This window comes from Brachyistius frenatus, unplaced genomic scaffold (assembly GCF_029030835.1).
Source record: "Brachyistius frenatus isolate BFR_SWC_R1_liver_20210118 unplaced genomic scaffold, ASM2903083v1 Contig_1, whole genome shotgun sequence".
Classification (NCBI taxonomy): domain Eukaryota; kingdom Metazoa; phylum Chordata; class Actinopteri; family Embiotocidae; genus Brachyistius; species Brachyistius frenatus.
In genome coordinates this window covers 7,424,991-7,444,096 of record NW_027210600.1, presented here as the reverse complement: position 1 = coordinate 7,444,096, position 19,106 = coordinate 7,424,991, and the positions used below count along the sequence as shown (strand labels likewise).

Below are 19,106 nucleotides of genomic sequence, written 5' to 3'. Positions count from 1 at the left end.
CTTCAAAGAGTACACCCCCCCACCCCCCTTAAAATTTGGATCCATGAGGCCTACACTAACATGGCCGAGCACCTTGATAAATTTCAATCTCGCCTTGATGCATAAATAGATGTAAATGCAGGAGCAGAGGAAAGATGGGAGGGAGACATGCTAATGAGGTGAAACTGCCATTCGTGCTCATAAATTTACATCTATACTTTACGAGACTACATTTCTCTTTTCCACCAAACTTTGTCAACAACTCTGTTCCATTTCAACAGCTTTACTTCTACACATCTGTCACTCAAAAGCCAACTTTGCTCCACCAGGTTCCCCACACAAATGACATTAAATAACCTGCCATGATTGCCCGACATCATCCCTCAAAGGACAATTACTGCTCAACTTTGCCAAATGCTAAACCATCAGAGCAGTAGAGGGGGATTGACGCAAGAAAATGAGACCGAGAAGAGTAGGAGGAGGAGAGGAGTAAGGAGAATACTAAGTGAGATGAGAATGATTTAAGAGAGGAGGTGCTGCAAGGCTCTATTTATACCTATCCAAGTGGAGCCAGGGCTGCAGGGGACTAAGGCGTCTCTTCTTGAGGACTGGGACACAGTTGTCTATCGTCTTATTCTATCAGACAGGGACAAAATTGGATCAAGAGCTCTCAGGCTCTTTGTGAAATTATAGAAAGAAAGGAGATTTTTTGTTGTTGTTGTTCTATATTACATCTCCCATATTCAGCTTTTTCACATTGCAATGACAGTCTGTCTGCTTGATAGATAGGCTCTCAGGCGAAGACATTTCACAACATTAGTTATTCTTCATTATCTCTGACTTGAATATCAGCTCTGTGTCAGTGTTGAGATTGCAGTATTTTTAGCTGTCACAACCAGAACAAAGTACAGCAGTTGAAAAATCGGCTACTTCTGTGTAAAGTGAAATATTTCTTCAAAATTTTGATAATTCCTCCTCAAACCTCTGGCACTGCTTTGCAGAAAATCCACATCATTAAATACAAAAAAAGTCATTTTGGATTGCTGAACTTAACAAGACTGCTCCACTTTTCTTTATTTTCAAGTAGACATGCTGTAGTTCATAATTAAGACGCGAGAGAGTGCTCATATTTGGAGCCGAGATCTAAAAGCTTCTAGTCTTGCAGTGATTTTTTGTTGTTGTTGTTGAGGCATCTACAAAAGTATGCAGCTCTGCGTTCATGCAAAGCCAGCAGCCTCTGAGAACAGAGGACAGAGGGTTGGGTTATGCTTAAACATGAGAATCATTTCATATAGGGTCAACAGTGCACATCTCTCCTGGATAACTTTCATGGAGTTGCACATGAACATGAAAAAATAGAATATAAAAAAAAAGAGGGAATAGTAAAAAAAAAAAAAAAAAGTTAAATCCTTGGCTCCTTTCTCAAATCCACACAGCTGACCAATCACTCACTGAGTGGATGTGAATGTTGGATTGTCTGTTTCGGAGAGTTGCAGAAAAAGCCAGTGTGATGTGCCTCCTGCCACTATCTTGGAGGATGTCCTTGTCTACCTCAGAGGGCAATTGACTGATGCATTATACCACTGAACTTCCAGGCTATAAAAGCTGGCTCATGTTCTAGCTGTCTCTCCTTAAATCCATCTCCTCCTCCATCAACTTTCTTGGACGTATATACACCTTGAACTTTCAACAACTCGTGCACACACGTCTATGCACTGCTTGCATGGTTGATATTACTGACTTTCACACAACTTCCACTGTTGTTTCGTGTTAGGTTAAGTTTTATTAATTCGCATTTGATTCAAGTAAATATCTTGAGAGGAATCTCTACTCATCACATCCTTTGAGCCAGTTAGTGACAGCAGTCTAATCAAGTATCAGAAAGGTGTTAGTTTCTGCAGCTGCTCAACCGGCCTATGAGCAGTTCTTAACAAGCAAACTCCCAGCATCATCAATATCATGTGATTAGCTGCATTTATATACTGTACATAGCCGTGTCCCCGTTCCATAGTACTTATTAATTCACAACAGATTTTGAATGTATTGTGTGTTCACACTGGAAAGATGACAAGTCCTTTACTATTACTATTACTGCTTGTGTCTTTTATAGTTCATGCATCTAGTTGGCAACCGATGTCTTCTGTTAAAAGTTGTTTACAGGCGAGTGATAGTCTTGCCTGATGTTACGAGACTATTTCTCACAGTTTTTCCAAAAGTCTTTCGTTTTCTTGGTTGTGATTATAGTCTGGGAACCCTTTCCGCATTATGGTTTGGTCAGCCACTGACGGGTGGATCGATCATTGACCGGCGGGATGGCTAAATGCGATGACATTGAAGTGGAGCGGGTTTTTTTTTCTAGATGCCTGTGTAGTGGTGTTTCAGCACAAAAGGAGGAAGTCAGGTGACGAAGCATAGAAAGTGGCAAAGTTTGCGCAGGAAGGAGATCAGGGTGACCGGATGAGTCAAAGACAGGACTTTCATCAGGGAGAGTGGAAACAAAGATCGTCAACATATTTTAACGAGTATATGCAAGTTAGTTTACATAACATACTCAATGTACGTCGCATGACAACTAATCACTCAGTTTTAGTGCCAAACTGCAAAGTCGCAGTATCAGTTATTACTGAAATTGTATATATTGCATTATTTCTTGTTCGTTTTTCATGCTTAGGTCTTCGACCAAACACAATGGCATTCGTAACTTAGCAGTGAAATGTCACCCAGTTCATAGGACAATATACAGAAGTACATATTGTATAATGTATAGCATGTAATATGACATTGCATTTCCCATCATGTTTTGTTCCTTTACTCGATTTCTTCCACAGACAGCAACAAACACAACATCTCTAGTTGGATTTAGTATTCTGCCATGTTTGACAGCAACAGCCAAGACATCAAACCCGATTCCATCGTCTCCTGTACTCACCGTGATCGGGCACAATCATGCCCTGTAATTTGTGGGCCATGTAAACTGTGCGAGCTTTTGAATGATTGACATCATCATCTAATGAGGGATGGCAAACCCTTTATCATCTACATCAACAGATTAGCAGTCTTTAGACTTACAGTCCTGGTGATGGTTCAGCCGCAGAAGTTTTTCTTCAGTTTGGAAAAACAAGGATGTGTGTGTGTGTGTGTGTGTGTGTGTGTGTGTGTGTGTGTGTGTGTGTGTGTGTGTGTGTGTGTGTGTGTGTGTGTGTGTGTGTGTGTGTGTGTGTGTGTGTGTGTTTGTGTATCACTCATTGCAAGGACGTTATAGCAACATCAGTGGATCAGCTGCATTTTCTCTATTTTTTTTCTCTCCCTTCTTTAAACCATTAAATCAGACACAGACTCTGCTGTGCAACACAGAAGACTTTTGGATTTGGATAGAAGCCCTCCTACTGGTTTTTAAGCTGTCTCTCTGTATGACACACTGTTTCATCATTGCGCTCTACATAAAAAGTTGCTACCCACTGTGATCTGACTTACTGAGGAGCAGCGACATTAGTTATAACTCACTAAAGTAAATTAGTATAACAGGTTTAGATACAATGTGTGGTTTGTATACATAGATGAGTGTCTGCAGGACAAAAACACACGCTACAAAAATCTCTGTGTCTCTGTCTGTCGTAGGCCACAGATGGTCGAGATGGATGTCATTGTGAGCGCTGATCTACAAGCTCGCTGCTCGCTCTGACCTACATACACAGAAGGTTCCTTGCAAAACAAGATATCCACTCTATGAAAAAAAGGTGACACCTACCCCTGACATGATGAAACGGTTGCCGGCATGAAAGCAAAACAGTTTCTGGATTTGAATCAAAGGCAAGTGATGTCTCAAGGCTTTTGTCGTTTTCAAAAACTGAGCAAATCATTTTCAGGTCACACGTTATTGTTTTAAATGCGTGTGTAGCAGATGTTAAAATAACCAAAATCCCTCTTTGCTTGATGTCAGGCTAAAAATGGGTCTGGAGCCAGTCCTGCTGCCATAGGGAATTAGTCACTGAAACACTGGAAGTGGAACATCCTGTTCCCATTGTCAAGAAAAATCAGATGTCATTTTACCTGCCTCAGGAAGTCAGAGTAACAGCAGGGGAGCTGCTGTGCACAGGAATAATTCTGTAAGAAACTGGATCATGCAAGGGAGCAACACGGAAAACATTTCACACCTTCTACAGTTTCATCTGATTGCCATATGAGGGGCATTAATATGAATACAAAACGTGCTCATCAACAGGAAGTGGCTCTGACATTTTGCGCTCGGTGTTATGCACTGTGCACCTGTTGATCTTTTGCCTCCCCTCGTCACTGCTCTGTTGCCATAGAAACCCGAGAAGAGGAACGGGGGCATTGCAATGAAAACAGGGCCTCAGGCGACACTGGACATGTATCATTACTCTCCTCCCACCAGCTCGGTCCCTGAAGAGGATGAAAATGTTTTCAGACGCCTCGACATTGACGACACGGCTTTTCATTCTGTTTGAGCAGCTCTGGACCATCTGACTGATTTGCAATGCACGCCTACAGAACATGTTCGACTGATGACAGAGGGAGACAGAAGGATGACAGGAAGGAGGATCTGAAGTGACAAGACCAAATATGATTCAAGGGATGTAGCTCCTGAAAAGAGCTGGGTTTGGTTAATGTTATACAGAAACTGACGTCGGCCGACAAGTTTCGTTTGCCCACATAAAGATAATTATAAAAAACAGTGATGTAAAAAGCGGGTGGCGTTCTTACCCAAAGCTCATTTTAATGATAAGTCGGGTGTTTTGTCTATTTTTGTTCATGTCACAAAACCCTGTGAAAAGACTAAAACTAACGAAGTTCATCTGTCGGTAGACTCTGACTTTCCCACGCCACGACTATCACCCTCACGGCCATCGATCCCATTGAATAAAAATACATTGCAGCCGGACAGTATATGTTAGATTGATTCAAAAATGAACTACAATATCCATTTATTAGATGGGGAAAGAGCGCATCTCAAAAATATGTTGACAGATTTTCAGATTTCTCACACAGAGCATCCACTGAAACCTGATGTTATGTTGGGTTGTGCTCCAGCAAGTCGTTACTCACCAGTGTAATTAATAAGAATCATTTTGTTGGTTTGGTCAAAAATCTGTAACAGTTGTTTTTGAGGATTATTTGAAATAAAATGTTTGCTTTCGAATGTCTTGAAAAGAAAAACTGCCTCTGCTTTTCAAGCTCTTACTTGCTAATTTACTTAAAGATAGAGACTTGGTGTTGTTAAAAAGCAGTTTAGGTGCATATTTAATATCGTCTTTATTTAAAACATGTCTGGTTCGATATTTTTCATTCGAGTTCGATATTTGTCCAAAAAAAACCACAGAAGTAACATTTGGATTACATCTTATTTTTGAAAAGTTTCAAAACTTTTATGAAATTTTGCCAGCATGTACCCAAAATCCAAGGAGAAATGGGTAAAAACCCCACTAATGAAGAGCGACTGACTGCTGATTAATGGGATTTGACATGATCAGAGCGAAGCTGCTGGAGGCAGATAAATCAGCAGGAGACAAAGTTCTAGACAAGATCAATTCCTCGAGGCAGAGAACTCGATTCTCCCGCCACAGTTCAAACTCATATTGTTGCTCATTAGTTACCCTTTAATAAAGACCCATTTTGTACAGAAACTGAAAAAACCACGGGATAATATAAATTCTGAAACTGTGTTGTTTCCTTTTACAACGAGAGGAATATGGACACAACTGAGGTCATGTGTTTTGTCAGCTTGAAAGAAAAAAAACTATAAATAAAAAGTATTTCTCTGGAAACCTGAAAAAAATAACCAACTTATAAATGTAAGGGGGAATATCGGTCTTGTTTTAGCGCTTATTATTGTTATATTATGTAAGTTGATACAAAACGTGTGACATAATGTTTGAATATTACTGAAAACTAACAACATTTAGAAGCTTTTAAGGTCCTATGTGTTTGAGGTTCATTAAATGCAATGACTTAAAGGTTCAAACGACAGCTGTTTTTGAACATTTTGAGTTTGATGTGGCTCTCCTTCCACTACAATCAAAAACACAGTTTTAGGTGGACTTGTTCATTATTATACGTGTACTTTTTGATGAAAACATTTCAACCACAATCCCCAGCAGACAGACAGAATTATCCTCCTATCAACTGGAAGACAGGCCCAGCTGTTAATACGAGCTAATCTGTGTGTCTAACGCCTGAGGCTGGTGACTGCGCCTCGCTCCTCTCTCTGTCGGAGGTGCTCTAGCGGTCCTGAAGGGATTTTTATTTTTTTATTTTTTTTTATTAAGCTGGCATTTATTGTCTGCAGCGGCGAGAAGATGTTCATGACATACACCAGTACACTCACACACAAATATGCCACAGTGTGCTGGGTTTTTTTTTCCCAGTTGGCCTCATTAAATAACATATTGTCGTATAAACTAAACTGACAAGTTGTCCGTGTGTGTGTGTGTGTTTGTGTGGGAGAAGGAGACAGCCGGAGTCAGTTCTGCATCTGTTACCGAGTCACTGTCTGTTCGAAGGGCACCAGAGCCGAGGATGATACGCGCACTAGCTCAGCTATCAGTCCCTCCTGCAGCACATTTGCATGGATCAGAGCCGGTGTCATGGCGAGGTCTGGCTATGCTAAACAGTTATCTCTTCCAGCCATAACCAATATCCCGAACATGGGAGGCAAACACGGAAGCAGAATTTGACATAAGGCAGGCGTGCGAGGCAACCGCCTCACCTTTACGGGGATAAAGAGCATGGGCACTTGAGTCGTGCTTTGACTGAATTGGCTCACTTCCTGCCCATCACCCGCACACAAATGGCGTGAAAATAATTTTGCAAAGAACAACTTTTGACACTTTTTTTTTTTTTACCTGATGGGTGAAACCGTGAATTGTGATACGATATAAAAAGTATTTATTTTGTTTGGGGGATATTGCCTTCATCTACTGAGGACAGACGACATCTCTTGGTACCACCTCCTGTGTCATTCACGGCATCCGTGGTGAGTGTTGTCAATCCATTGAACACATTCATTGCTGTTCATGTGCAGTGGGGAGCCCTCGGAGGCTGAGGGATCATGAACATAATTTATAATCATACTGTATTGGTTTTAGTTTTCCAATTCAGCAATTGTTGCCAAGGAAACAATGAGCCCAATCCCCCAAAAATAAATACATAAACATGTTTCTTTTTTTAACAAAAAAGGTTTGGTATTCATTTAGCGCTTATAATTGTCAAGTCTCTTCCTGTTGCGAAATGGTGCTGTTTTCCTTTTTTTTCTTTCGCCTTAAACCAATCAATATTGAATGATATACTGTATCTGTCACAATATCGCCATATTTGGTTGCCAGGAGAAGCTAACGTAATGTTTTTAATGACAAGTAAAGACATAATCCTTCGCTTTAATTCGATTCCACGTCACAATCCCTGTGATGGACTGGCGATCTGTCCAAGGTGTAACCCTGCCTTCGCCCAATGTGAGCTGGGATAGGCTCCAGCCCCCCCCCCCCCCCGGGACCCTGTTCAGGATAAAGCGGGTATAGATAATGGATGGATGGATGGATGGATGGATGGATGGATGGTCACCAACTTTGTGTTCATTTTCATGTCTATGCGCTGTTGACAGTTTTGACCGCAGGCGTTGTGTTTTCAGGTTGGCCGTCCGTCCGTTCAACCCACCCTTGTGAATGCAATATATGGTGAATGCCTTTAAGGAATATCTTTATATTTTGGGTACAAATGTACATTTGGAGTCAAGAATAAATTGATGAGATTTTTTTTGTGGTCAAGTTCACTGTGATCTCACCGCCGTATCATTCTTGTGAGTATATTTACAGTATATCAAGCGTGCACAAGCACACATACTGTGAGCTATCACAGAGGATAAAGGATAAAAAAAAAATAATTAAAAAGTGCCTTCTCGTGCACACAGAGGACATGTAGAGCTGCGAGAAGTACACACACACGGATTACACTTTACCAAATACATATCCACACTTCCCTCCTGCCACACACACTGATTATGTTGACAACAGCAACAACAAGACTAATCATTAGAAGCGACAGTAAAATGATAGCGGAGTGGAGGGTTATTATCAGGATGAGTTAGTGCTGAGTAAGAGCTGCTCTGCCCTTTCTTACATTAGACTGTGGATGGTGACACGACTCACTGCTCCGTTAAAGATAAAAATAGAAACGAGGGCAGACAAAACACCTAAACTAAACCACGGGGAGAAATGTAATGGACTCTTTTCCATCTAGGACAGAGGTGGAAGTTTCACTGTCAGACTCAAGGAATATTAGGAAGCCAATGACACAGATAAGAGCAGCGTTCGTGATAAGTGGCAGTGATTACAAAGTAAAATAGGGAGGCGGAGGGCTGCAGGTGTGAACAGACAGGAGTGTTGAGAATGTATTTAAGGAAACAAGAATGAAAAAAACAAGAAGGAAGTTAAGATGAAACATGACTGTGGTCTGACAGATTTTATTCTCTTTAAATGATTACTGGCAAAGCTGTGCGTGTGCTGTTCTTTGACAAACTGCCTAGTGAATAATATTTTGCGAAAGCCTTCAACTGTCTTGTACTGTAGTTAGATAACTCGCACAATATTTTTAGGGATTAGGTGGGTTTGAAGAGGCCCAAAAAAATAATGAGATTGTTTAAAGCCTGCTAGCTGCTATGTGAGGCTGAGACGGCCCAGCGGTGCTTTAATTAAGCTCAACGCTGACAACAGCATGCTAAGATGGTCTCAGTGACAATGCTAACATGCTGTATCATGCTGTAAGACTGGTGGGAGTGTCACTACTTTTTCAGGTATTTAGTCATGAAACATAAAAACGGTGCACATTCAAATTTTGATCTGATGATCGCGCTAGATGAAAAACTAAACAATCGACAAATCCTGAGGGGAACATTGAATCAATTTTCATGGCAATCCATCCTAACAAAAATATCATGGTTGGGGTTTAAATGAGTATGTTAGTTAAGTAAGTTACGTTACGTATGGATCGTACGTTAAAATACATTATGCAGCTTAAAACAAGTCAATGTTGACTTCTGGATTTACGTCGGACATGAACAGTCGTCTCCTGGATGAAGTCATGTGTTTGACAACCACCCGCCCACTCCAACCTCCTACTTAAGTTAACTTTCTCACCCTTTAGTGTTATGTCACCTGATTTCCTCAATTCCTTCCATTATAATTATCACAACCACCAGAGGTTGAAATAAAGGTAAATATGAGGGTGGATCAAAAAGTTCAGAGTTGTGTTGTTGTGGGTGAGAAACGTGAGCGGGCGCGTTGTCGTGTTGGAGTCGAGTGCCATTGCGAAACAGTTAAGGTCGTTAGTTAAGGTCACCGTCAGATGCCTCGGGATGTCACAGTAGACTCGGTGTTGACAGTCTGACCCCGGGGAACAAATTCAAGGGGGCATAACCCTGCAAATGTCAAAGAAATCCCAAATGGTTACCTCTGACCTGATGCGCCTTTTTCGTTGTTGGACAGCGACGTTCCGCCTCTCGGAAATGTGAATGTCCTTCAAAACACCCCTCCAGGCTCATTGCTTCATTTCAAGGGTCTCCTTTTCCTGTTTTTCTGAGTTTGACGCAAAATTTGATGTTTGCCCCCTGGTCACGTCCAACGAGAAACACTGCTACACAAAAACGTGTGTAACTCAGGTGGTAATGTGCATTAAGTGACAAAACTTTGAATACTTACTTGGGAAGGTTAATGCTTCCTCCTGCTCTGTGCTGCACACCGTTCACACTTCACAAAGGTACTTTTGACTCCCTTCAACACTTGACCAATGTCATTTTCTGTATGAGGACAATAGTGAAGGTTCTCACAGAACCACTTATCAACAGATGGTGTCACGAAAGGACAAGTCACGGGATCACCAAAATCGTCTGGCCACTGTGAATATTTGTACAGAATTTCACTTACATCCGTCCGGGGGTTATTAAGATATTTGAATCAGGATCAAAGCAGTAGACAAACAGACTGAAAGACTGCCAGACCTGACATACTGACATTTTCACCCCTTGAGCTAAAATGAGGCTTAAGTGCTACCGAACAAGCAGCCTCACAGCCGTCAATATGTTCAGCATTTGCGCTTGGTTTTGAGCTGCTTGTGCTCTGCAGATCATCTCCTGTGTCATCCATATGTATCGAGCCTCACTAACCCATCACACCAGCACCTCATCATGCACTTTCCACAGATCAAAAGACCAGGTGATGTGTGATATGGAAATGACTGAAGTGTTTGGCCACAAGCCCTTCTGTTCAAAGGCAGCGCGGTCCGTCTCGTAACAGCGAGGAGCGTCAACATGAATAGGAGTGATAGCCCAGTGATAATAGCTCAAAGAAGTCTCATTTTACTGATGGGTAGCGGCTAAATCAAAGCTATCGGCAGGGTTCTAAGCAGCAAACCTACCAGCAGGCTCACCCGTCTACAGATATACCGACATACAAGGTAAGAATACGTGCTTCGTGCGTATGTACCTGCGAACATTGATGCCTTCATTAAACCCTCTGTCAATTAATTATTCAAGTGCGCACGCTTCTCTTTGCTAATAATGCACGAGGAACAATTTGCTGTTGTTTATCATTTCTTTTCAAATTGACGGTAAAAACTGCATCAGTTTACTTTACTTAGTAAAATCAGACTGTGTTTTTTGTCTTTGCCATAAAGAGATTTCAAGCTGACGATCTGTTCACACTGTGGACACTTGAAAAGCTTTCAGCTGAGCCACCTTCAGGCCAACATGTTCACTTTGCACATCAGATATCGAATAATCGAAAATACACATTTCCATCCAGCTGCAGTGAACTGTTGAACAGCTTTTCTTTCGCCCACAAGCTTAGCCCTGATAAGAGTGAATTGTCAAAATACTCAAATTTATACTGTGGAATGTAGTGAACATTGAAGCTCCTGAGGGGTTGCCATGCAGCTTTAGTTTTCAATATTCTTAACAGTGACTGGAATGTCAGTATTATGCGGTTTCTGAAGTGCAACGATTAAAGGAAAGGTAATATTTCAATTACCCTGAAATGCTTCTTCATTCAGAAAAAGAGAAGTGAAGCAAGAGAGAAGTACAGAAAATAAGTAAGAAGACATGAAAGAGAATAACTCTTTAAAGTAATTATAAATTAATTTAGAGGATGTTGTATTTTGAACAACATTGCTTCAGTGTGATGTGATATCATGACACAGTGACTGTGGCTTCTCTCGCGGTACAAAAAAGGTTTATCCCTGTTAATTTTGGACTGTAATGCAATTCTAAGTTTAGTAAAGAAGTTAAGTTTGAGGTGAAGCTTTCTCCTCTCAAACCGACTTGTTTTTGTTGCAAAGAAGTTCTGTTTTCGGTTGCTACAGGAAAATGTGATCTTCCGCTAGGCGGTGCCTCGTCTATACCCACATCTATAGTGTTGCATGGAGTCAGAAATGTATTGGATGTATCTGGCAATGAAACCTTATTTATGTATTTCTATGGAATTAGAGTTTACAGTTAGTTAACTCGAGCATGTTTTTGGATCATTAGCCATCAATGCCTACTATGATAACCAGCACTACAGCAGATCATGCAAACTACTGTAAAACATGAAGCACAGCAGTGCCGTTTTGCAGCTCTGCCTGATTTCATAACTGCTTCAAAAACACTTTGGCAAGAGCTGATCTCTGATTTTTGGGGAACAAAAGCTTCGGCCATGCGGACGATCATCTGAGCAAACGACACACCTCACTGACGGCCACATTTTTTTTTTTTATGTCCTCCAATGGAAAAAGCAATAAAAATGAAGCTGATCTGTGGTAAGAGAATAAGCAAGTCCACTGATACGCTTGCATACATATGTGGACCTAGTGTAGTTTGCTTGTGGCTTCTTCACTCTTACTAACAAGCCTGGGATATCAAAGAGACCAAAGGCTGGTGATGAGCTCTGAGCTCTGCTTAATTGGATGAAGCTGAGGCTGTATCTATAGCAGCAGAGTGAACGGCCCTGGGAGACAAGAGCTGACCGCCACACATCCACACGCACACACAGATTCACCCGTTATGATGAGCTTCGGGACTTGGCTTTGTTTACTTTCAGGAGAGGGATTTACTTTAATGCAACTGCTTGTGCACTGGAGGGTTGTCGCATCCAGCCTAACTGCAGAAGAACTTGTACTTTCCGTCATTACCAAATGAGTGTCACTTTCTGCTCGACACTTTTTTTGGGGGGTTGTTTTTAAACTGTCTGGATTGTTAGAGAAAGAATCTTGGATGCAAACTTTCTCGCTGTTCTCCCATCTGAACATCTAATCGACATCTTGAGTCGGTCTCGGACCGTTGTGGAAATAAAAAGAGCTTTCAAGTGTAGCTTTTCAAAGCATATCGTGTTTTTTTGGGGTTTTTTTTCAAGAATGTGTCCGCAGTGCGTAGTTGTTTAATACTGGAGTGGTTCATCTAATGCCAACATACTGTCAGTTCAGCCAAATATACAGGAACAAGTACATTCGTACTTGGCAGCCAGGATGTGGCCCACCACTGCATAGTGTTAGCTAAGTACATGTAAGTATAGCTAATGGGTGGATTGAACAAGCTTGAAGGAAATGCTTGTATTCACCCTTTCGCCGAGAGTTTAGCGAGAAGATTGATATCAATCTCAAGTCTGAATGAAGTTTAGATTATTTTTTAGCATAAAGCCCGCAGACAGGAGGAAGCAGAGAGCTCAGTTCAAAGGGAACAAAAGCTGCCTTCAAGTAGCTCTACAGCTCGCCGGATAAGATGTTTAAAGGCAATATGGCAAGTGACTGCGCCCGATCAAGAATTAGTGCGACACAAACCCAGTAAAACAGGCAAACTAAGCTAAGCTAACCATCTGCTGGCTGCAACTGCATAAAACAAAGTAAATAAGTGTCTTAATCCTTCAGCGTGCTATAACACAAGCTACGGGCGGGTCAAACAGGGGCAGCACTCGGAAATCACCGCAAGTAGCCTGAAGAATGCTTATGTAATAGTGAAACCGAGAGAGAGAGAGAGAGAGAAAGATGGGTGGTGATTAGCAAAACTCTCAGCTGAGACCTAAAAAAAAAAGATCACAAAGATCAAAAAGCCTCCAGTCCATCACCCTCCAGACATGCCGAGCTTATTAAGTTGAGGCGGACGTGCCCGCTCTGCAGAAACAGCGACAGCAAATTACTCCAGCGTATTCGGGTATATCACTTCTTTCACCAACTACAGTCCCACGTTTACCCCCCCCCCACCCCCCCCCCCCCCCCCAAACAACGATAAAACAACTTAAGTTCAGCCTGCAAATTCTACTGTGATCCATTGCTTTCATTTTTACTCACTGGCCGAGCGACCCAGCAAGAGCTCCCTGAACTTGCGTCATGACGGATGGCTGTTTCGTGCTGCCACAGTCCCGACCGCGTTGCGCAGCAAGCCGGCAGATCCGTCGGGGCGCATCGCGGGCCCTTCAATAATGAATACGCGTGAGGCTGAGAAGCTAATAACTCACACAACAAAAAAAAAAAAAAAAAAAGGCCCAGTGGCAGTGAACTCCAACAGGACAGTTACAGAGGCAGATATTAAAACCTAGCGAGTTTAACAAGTAAGAGTGCGTTTGTTCCCCCCCCCCTCCGGATTAACGACTCGGCCAGATGCGAAATATCGTGAAATCAACAGGCATGACCAGGTTTTTTTTTTTTTTAATGCGAAATCGACTTCTCGAGTTTAGTTTGACAGATTCAGCTCAGGTTTTTCGTCCTGCTTTGCTTTGTGAACAGACGCAGACTTTTAAGTGAAAAGATCAGAGAGGGAGAGATGAAGTTGAGTACATGAACAAGACTCGCATAGACATCCGTAGTGTTGATGCCCCTTGTTCTCCTCTTGCCTTTCCCCATCCTCTTCTTTCCTCTCTTTGACCCCCTTCCCCTTCCTCCTCCTCCGCTACCCCCCCTCCCCCCTCTCCAAATACATTTCTCCTCCTGATTTCCCTGATCTCTTTCGTCAGTCTCTTCTCTCCCCCCCACACACACACACCCCTTTTTTTTTTTTTTTTTCTCGCCACACCATCTGTGTCGTTACGGACAGGAGACGCAAACCAGCTCCACGCTCAGCCAGTCGGGTCATTGACCAAATCTCAATTGACTGCTGCTACAGTTTCCATGGAGAAGACATAAGCAGCAAGAGGGGAGTGAGGCAACAAAAAATTTTAAAAAAAATCAATGATTCCCCTTGGGTCCGGCTGGGGGCTTTTTGCCGGAGCTGAGAGCTCTGGTGCAATACAACGGATGAAGCTCAAAGTGGATGTTGCTGTCTCGTTATTGTCTCGGGAACCGTGGGCAGCGTGCTCGTGCAGCGGTCGCTTCTCTGCTTAGCGTTGAACATGTCCCCTCGGAGGGTTGCGATCAGTACGGGCTGTGTGACAACACGGTGCTCTGCGGCTTCTGCAGCGCAGCAGCAGGCTGCAGAGGTAACAAAACTGCAGCTGCTCTCTATTCCGAGTCGCCAAACCAGGACAGCCGGCTAAACGTTTCACTAAACACACAGGGGGAGGGGGGGGGACCCCCACCAGCAGGGCTCACCTGTCTACACCTTCCACGGTCACATGCGCTGACATACAAAACGCACCAGGTTAAGAATACGTGCTTGCAATGCGTATGTGCGAACACAAAGATGGGGGGAGGTGGGGGGGATATGGCTGCCACCTGTTGGCGATTCTGCTAAAGTTCACCCAGTCACCTTGCTGTTTCCCCTCCGTGCTTGCTGCAGCAGACTCATTTGTCCTCCGTGCTGCAGCCTGATGCTTCACTTTCACCCCAGCATGACTCAGAGGCCTGCCTGCCTGCCTGCCTGCCTGCCTGCCTGCCTGCCTGCCTCCAGATCCTGATGCGACCGACGCTCAGCCACAAGCCGGTTGAACGAAGCTCACGCAGTCCAGCAGGAAGAGCAGGTTAATGTGAAGATCAATAAAGTGCGATATGAAAAAAAAATAATGGGAGGACGGGAACAGAAGTACAACCGTATTTTTTGCAGTCTGAACTGCAGGGTCAAAATCAGCGGATAGCAAAAGAGTACAACAATAGAGGTGCTTTTTCCAGCAGTTGTCCAGACATCGCACGTTATGCCTGTTCAGTCGACAAACAATAACTGCTCATCTTCCAAAAGACTGAAACAACTCCTCAAATCTAGTGTAAAAAATCGGTATAATTTAGGGTAATACAGAATTCAGCGCGGGATATTTTAATATCAGCCAGGCACTTTGCTGGAAATCTGTGGTCTTGGTTAATATTATCTGGATACATAACGTGGGGGTAAAAACGGATCATTTGGATAATATATATTTGAGTCGTGTCATTAGGTGGACCTGTATTCAGAGGGACAGAGGCTGAAGTACCGGCTGACAGACATGGATAGCTTTAGGAATGTGAGATGTGGAACCCGAAGCAGGACGGCTCTTATCTTATTCATGACCGTCCAGATGTCCAGAAGCAGTTAATGAAGGCAGCGTGAAGACGTAAGCCTGATCATCTGCATCCCGGGGGTTAATAAATCCACCCAGGCTTGAGTCTGCATCTCAGTACGCGTACACTTTAGAGTGTAGCAAAGATGCATTTAACATTACGACAGCATTTACAGGAACTGAGCGCTGCTTGGTTTGTAAATAGAGTAGTTTATCTGAGATACTCGCACAGAAACGGACAAACACACATAGAGGACATATAGATGTACCCTCACACGCTCACACAGTTTTCACTTGCATCTCACTGCCGCTGCTCTTCCTCTCTGTTGCCACAGCAACGCAGCACTCGTCTCCATGTTTCAGTGACAGCACATGCTCCCATTAAAAAAAACATCGGGCAACAGCCTGTATAATAACATATATTCTGACATAACACAATCAGAGGCCAATCAAAACTATAATCTGCAGCTTATGACGCAGGTTTTTATCACGAACATCATCCAAGGTGAACCCCGAGCTGCCATATGAAAGGAGCACTTACATCTAGTACATAATGAAAAAAATAATAGTGGATCCTTGTGATGATGACATGTTCAATACAAGACTAAAACAAAAGACGCCAAACTGAAATAATGAATGTCAAAGTATAAATCAAAAGCACATAAAGTAAATAACACATATTGTTACAAACAATAGTTTTATCTGTATGAAGCAGTTGTGTCAACCAAATTCCCACATAAACAACCCCATTGGCTGCTTCTCGTCCTTTACTTCATGTTCACTCTGTAATCTTCTCGAGCAACAACTCCCACAGAGAGTACGGGGAGCGCTCGGTAGCGATGCTGTGTCATACGGGTAGATGAAACTAAATGGGTTCCTACCTCACAGTTGCGTCCGGCGAAGCCCCGGCTGCATGTACATGTGTACTCCCTGGTGTCCTCTGGCCCGCCGGCGGAGGGGAGGGCCAAGCAGAGTCCCCCGTTGAGACAGGGCCGGCCTTCGCAGGGGTCTGGACGAGGTGTGGCCTGGGTGGGGGTGGGCCAGGTAGTGGTGTCAGGGGCCAGCGGGAAAGGCAATCGAAAGAGATAGGAGCCGGCACTGCTGCCGCCGCCGGTCAGGAGCAGCAGGAGGAGGAGAAGGGGGGACGCGGAGCTCCATGCAATGTGTGCGGGACGGCGGCAGGGAACCGCCGGCTCACTGAACACACTCATCCTCATCCTGATCCTCTTAGGCTGCTTTCTTTTCTTCTCTTTTTGTTGTTGTTGTTGTTGTTGTGTATCCTGGTCCTCTTTGCTTAGAGCTGCTGTTCGTGTTGGCTGGGCTCAGCAGCAACTGAGAGATGTGTGAATGACTGTGTGTGTGTGTAAGAGAGAGAGAGAGAGAGAGAGAGAGAGAGAGGGAGGAGGAGGAGGAGGAGGAGGAGGAGGAGGCAGACTGTTAAGGATGCTGAGCCTCAGCTGTGCGCGGGGCAGAATGACTGAGAGGAAGCTGGCTGAGGGAGAGAAGGTAGGGATGCGGGAGGAAAAGGGGACGGCTCTCGGCTCGGTTCTGTCTCCGAGTCACAGTGACGATGTTTGCTGACGTCACACGCACACACACACACACACACACACACACACACACACACACACACACACCTTTGTGCACACTCCCTCCCCCTTTCCCAGCCTCTCGAAGACACTCGCTGTGTGGAGTAACGGAGAGGAGCTCTGCACCCTCCTCGCTTCAAAACCTCTTTGTGGAAGTGGGCCAACCAGAAAGGAGGGAGGAGGCTATAATTTGGGGGGGGGGGGGAATGGGGGAGGGGGAGGAGGACAGAGAAGCAGAAGGGAACGGTGGTGATGGTTGGAGAAATTCCTCATCAGCTTTGCAATGAGATTCGCTGCTTTCCACTGATAACGGGCAGCGGGTGTTACCACAAGGAAGATGATGGACTCAAGAGGATCCAGGTTGGCTCAAGTCATGAAGGTGGTTCATGAAACTGGGTTCAATGTCGTTCTGGAGAGGTTCATGGCGAGAGAGAGAGAGAGAGAAAAAAAAGTGCCAGTACTTCCCTTATTCAGATGTTATCTTGTGCATCGGCTGGTAAAAGCAAATCAGTCCGTTTTTCTTTTTGAATTTCTACAGTGAATTAAAGATACTCGGAGATGTTGCAGACATTTACAGCATATATTAATTTAATCGAGAGTGCAATGATTTCGATTCATAAGAGAAACAAGACGAGGTCAAACACCGAACGTTGTGAAAGGCTGCGAGGCTTTTAATTTGAAACAGCTGCAGGAACCAGCAGCTGACCAGAGGTGACTTCGGCCATTAGAAACAGTGATTGGGTCGTACGGTGTGACTGAATAGTTGATGGTTGCACAAATCCAGCAGACCAGCAAAAACAACAGTTATTCATAATAAGTAAGATATTGACACCTAGTTTGTTTCTGGAGTTAAAATAAATTTAACCACAGGTGTTTGTGCTGACTAACATTTCACTTACAGGCTGCAGTGCTGTTAACTTGCTGCTCACAAGCCTGTATTTGGTTCTCGTTGAATAAAGATTCGACTTTCTAAACTCTGCTTTATCATCATGTGACTCCGTGCCAACGTAACAACCAATTACAACAGAGCCTCCCTCCCGCTGATCCAATCTAACACCAGCCGAAAAAGTCCACCAAATATCCAGCTAATATCCCGGTTATAGGGCACGTAATGTACTTTAGGGGTTGTTAAACAGGCGAGTGATCCGTGTTTAGGGTTTGAACTACATACTTATAACATCAGAACTTGGGAGCGTGGAGTTAAAAAGATGATAAGAGTCACTTTAAGGGAAGGGTCGGATTAGTATGGAAGTAGTATTTTTGGAGCATGATTATTTCTAAGGACTAAAGTCAGGATATTTGACTCTCAAAAGACACACAACTTTAAGGATGTGCAATACCAATATTCTAGGATGGCCCTTTAATTCACAAATCAAATCGTTTAGGCTGAGAAACAAGGAAAGTGAACAATGACAAATTCAGCCTCAGTCAAACCCCCCTCCCCCCCCCAAAAAAAACAAAAAAAAAAACACCGGTGTACTACTTCCTTTCAATATGTAGAATCTTAAATTACAGCAGTCCACAACAGTGTTGTGTTTATTTCAATCGCACTGGCTGGTGTAAGATGGACAACTTAAGACGGGCGATAAACATAAAACCTGGTTGTTAATGACATGTCTGCTTAATAGTCCAGCCTCAACTTTCTCATTTCCACGACTCTTCCCACAGTGCAGTCACTACCAGCTCACTGTGAACACGGGTACTGCAGCACACGGCAAACTCCTGCAGCCTTTTGCTGGTTGATTTCAGAACAGACCACTCGGTCCATCAAGACTCACTTTAGAAGATACTGGAAATGTTTTCTGTTGTTAACAATAAAAAAAAAAAAAAATTATTCTGTGTCAGAGAAAATCCATTAGGGTCAAAGTATTAAGTCAAGCTGAGAACAGTAGTCCAGGGAAAATGGGTTTATTACCGTTTCGTATTGCTTTTTTTTTTTTTTCTTTTCTTTTAACACCCACAAACATCTTATGCAATGTTAAATCTTGAGGATAAGCTTTCTCTTGTTAGTGCGAGTCTGGAGTGGTGGGCAAAGATCCAGTGTTACGGCCAATAATGTTGTAAAACCCTGCAGAAACCTAAAGAGCAACAGTCCAGG

General features: G+C 43.4%; 1 protein-coding gene across 1 annotated transcript in view; it reads right to left on the bottom strand.

Moving 5' to 3' along the window:
* dner (delta/notch-like EGF repeat containing) overlaps positions 1-16,905 on the bottom strand; it is a 49,280-nt gene extending 32,375 nt beyond the window's left edge. Inside the window, exon 1 of the mRNA XM_069723622.1 lies at positions 16,301-16,905. Coding sequence (XP_069579723.1) covers positions 16,301-16,636 — 336 coding nt within the window. The 5' untranslated portion in view covers positions 16,637-16,905. The remainder of the gene's footprint in view (positions 1-16,300) is intronic.
* Positions 16,906-19,106: the final 2,201 nt, after the last annotated feature.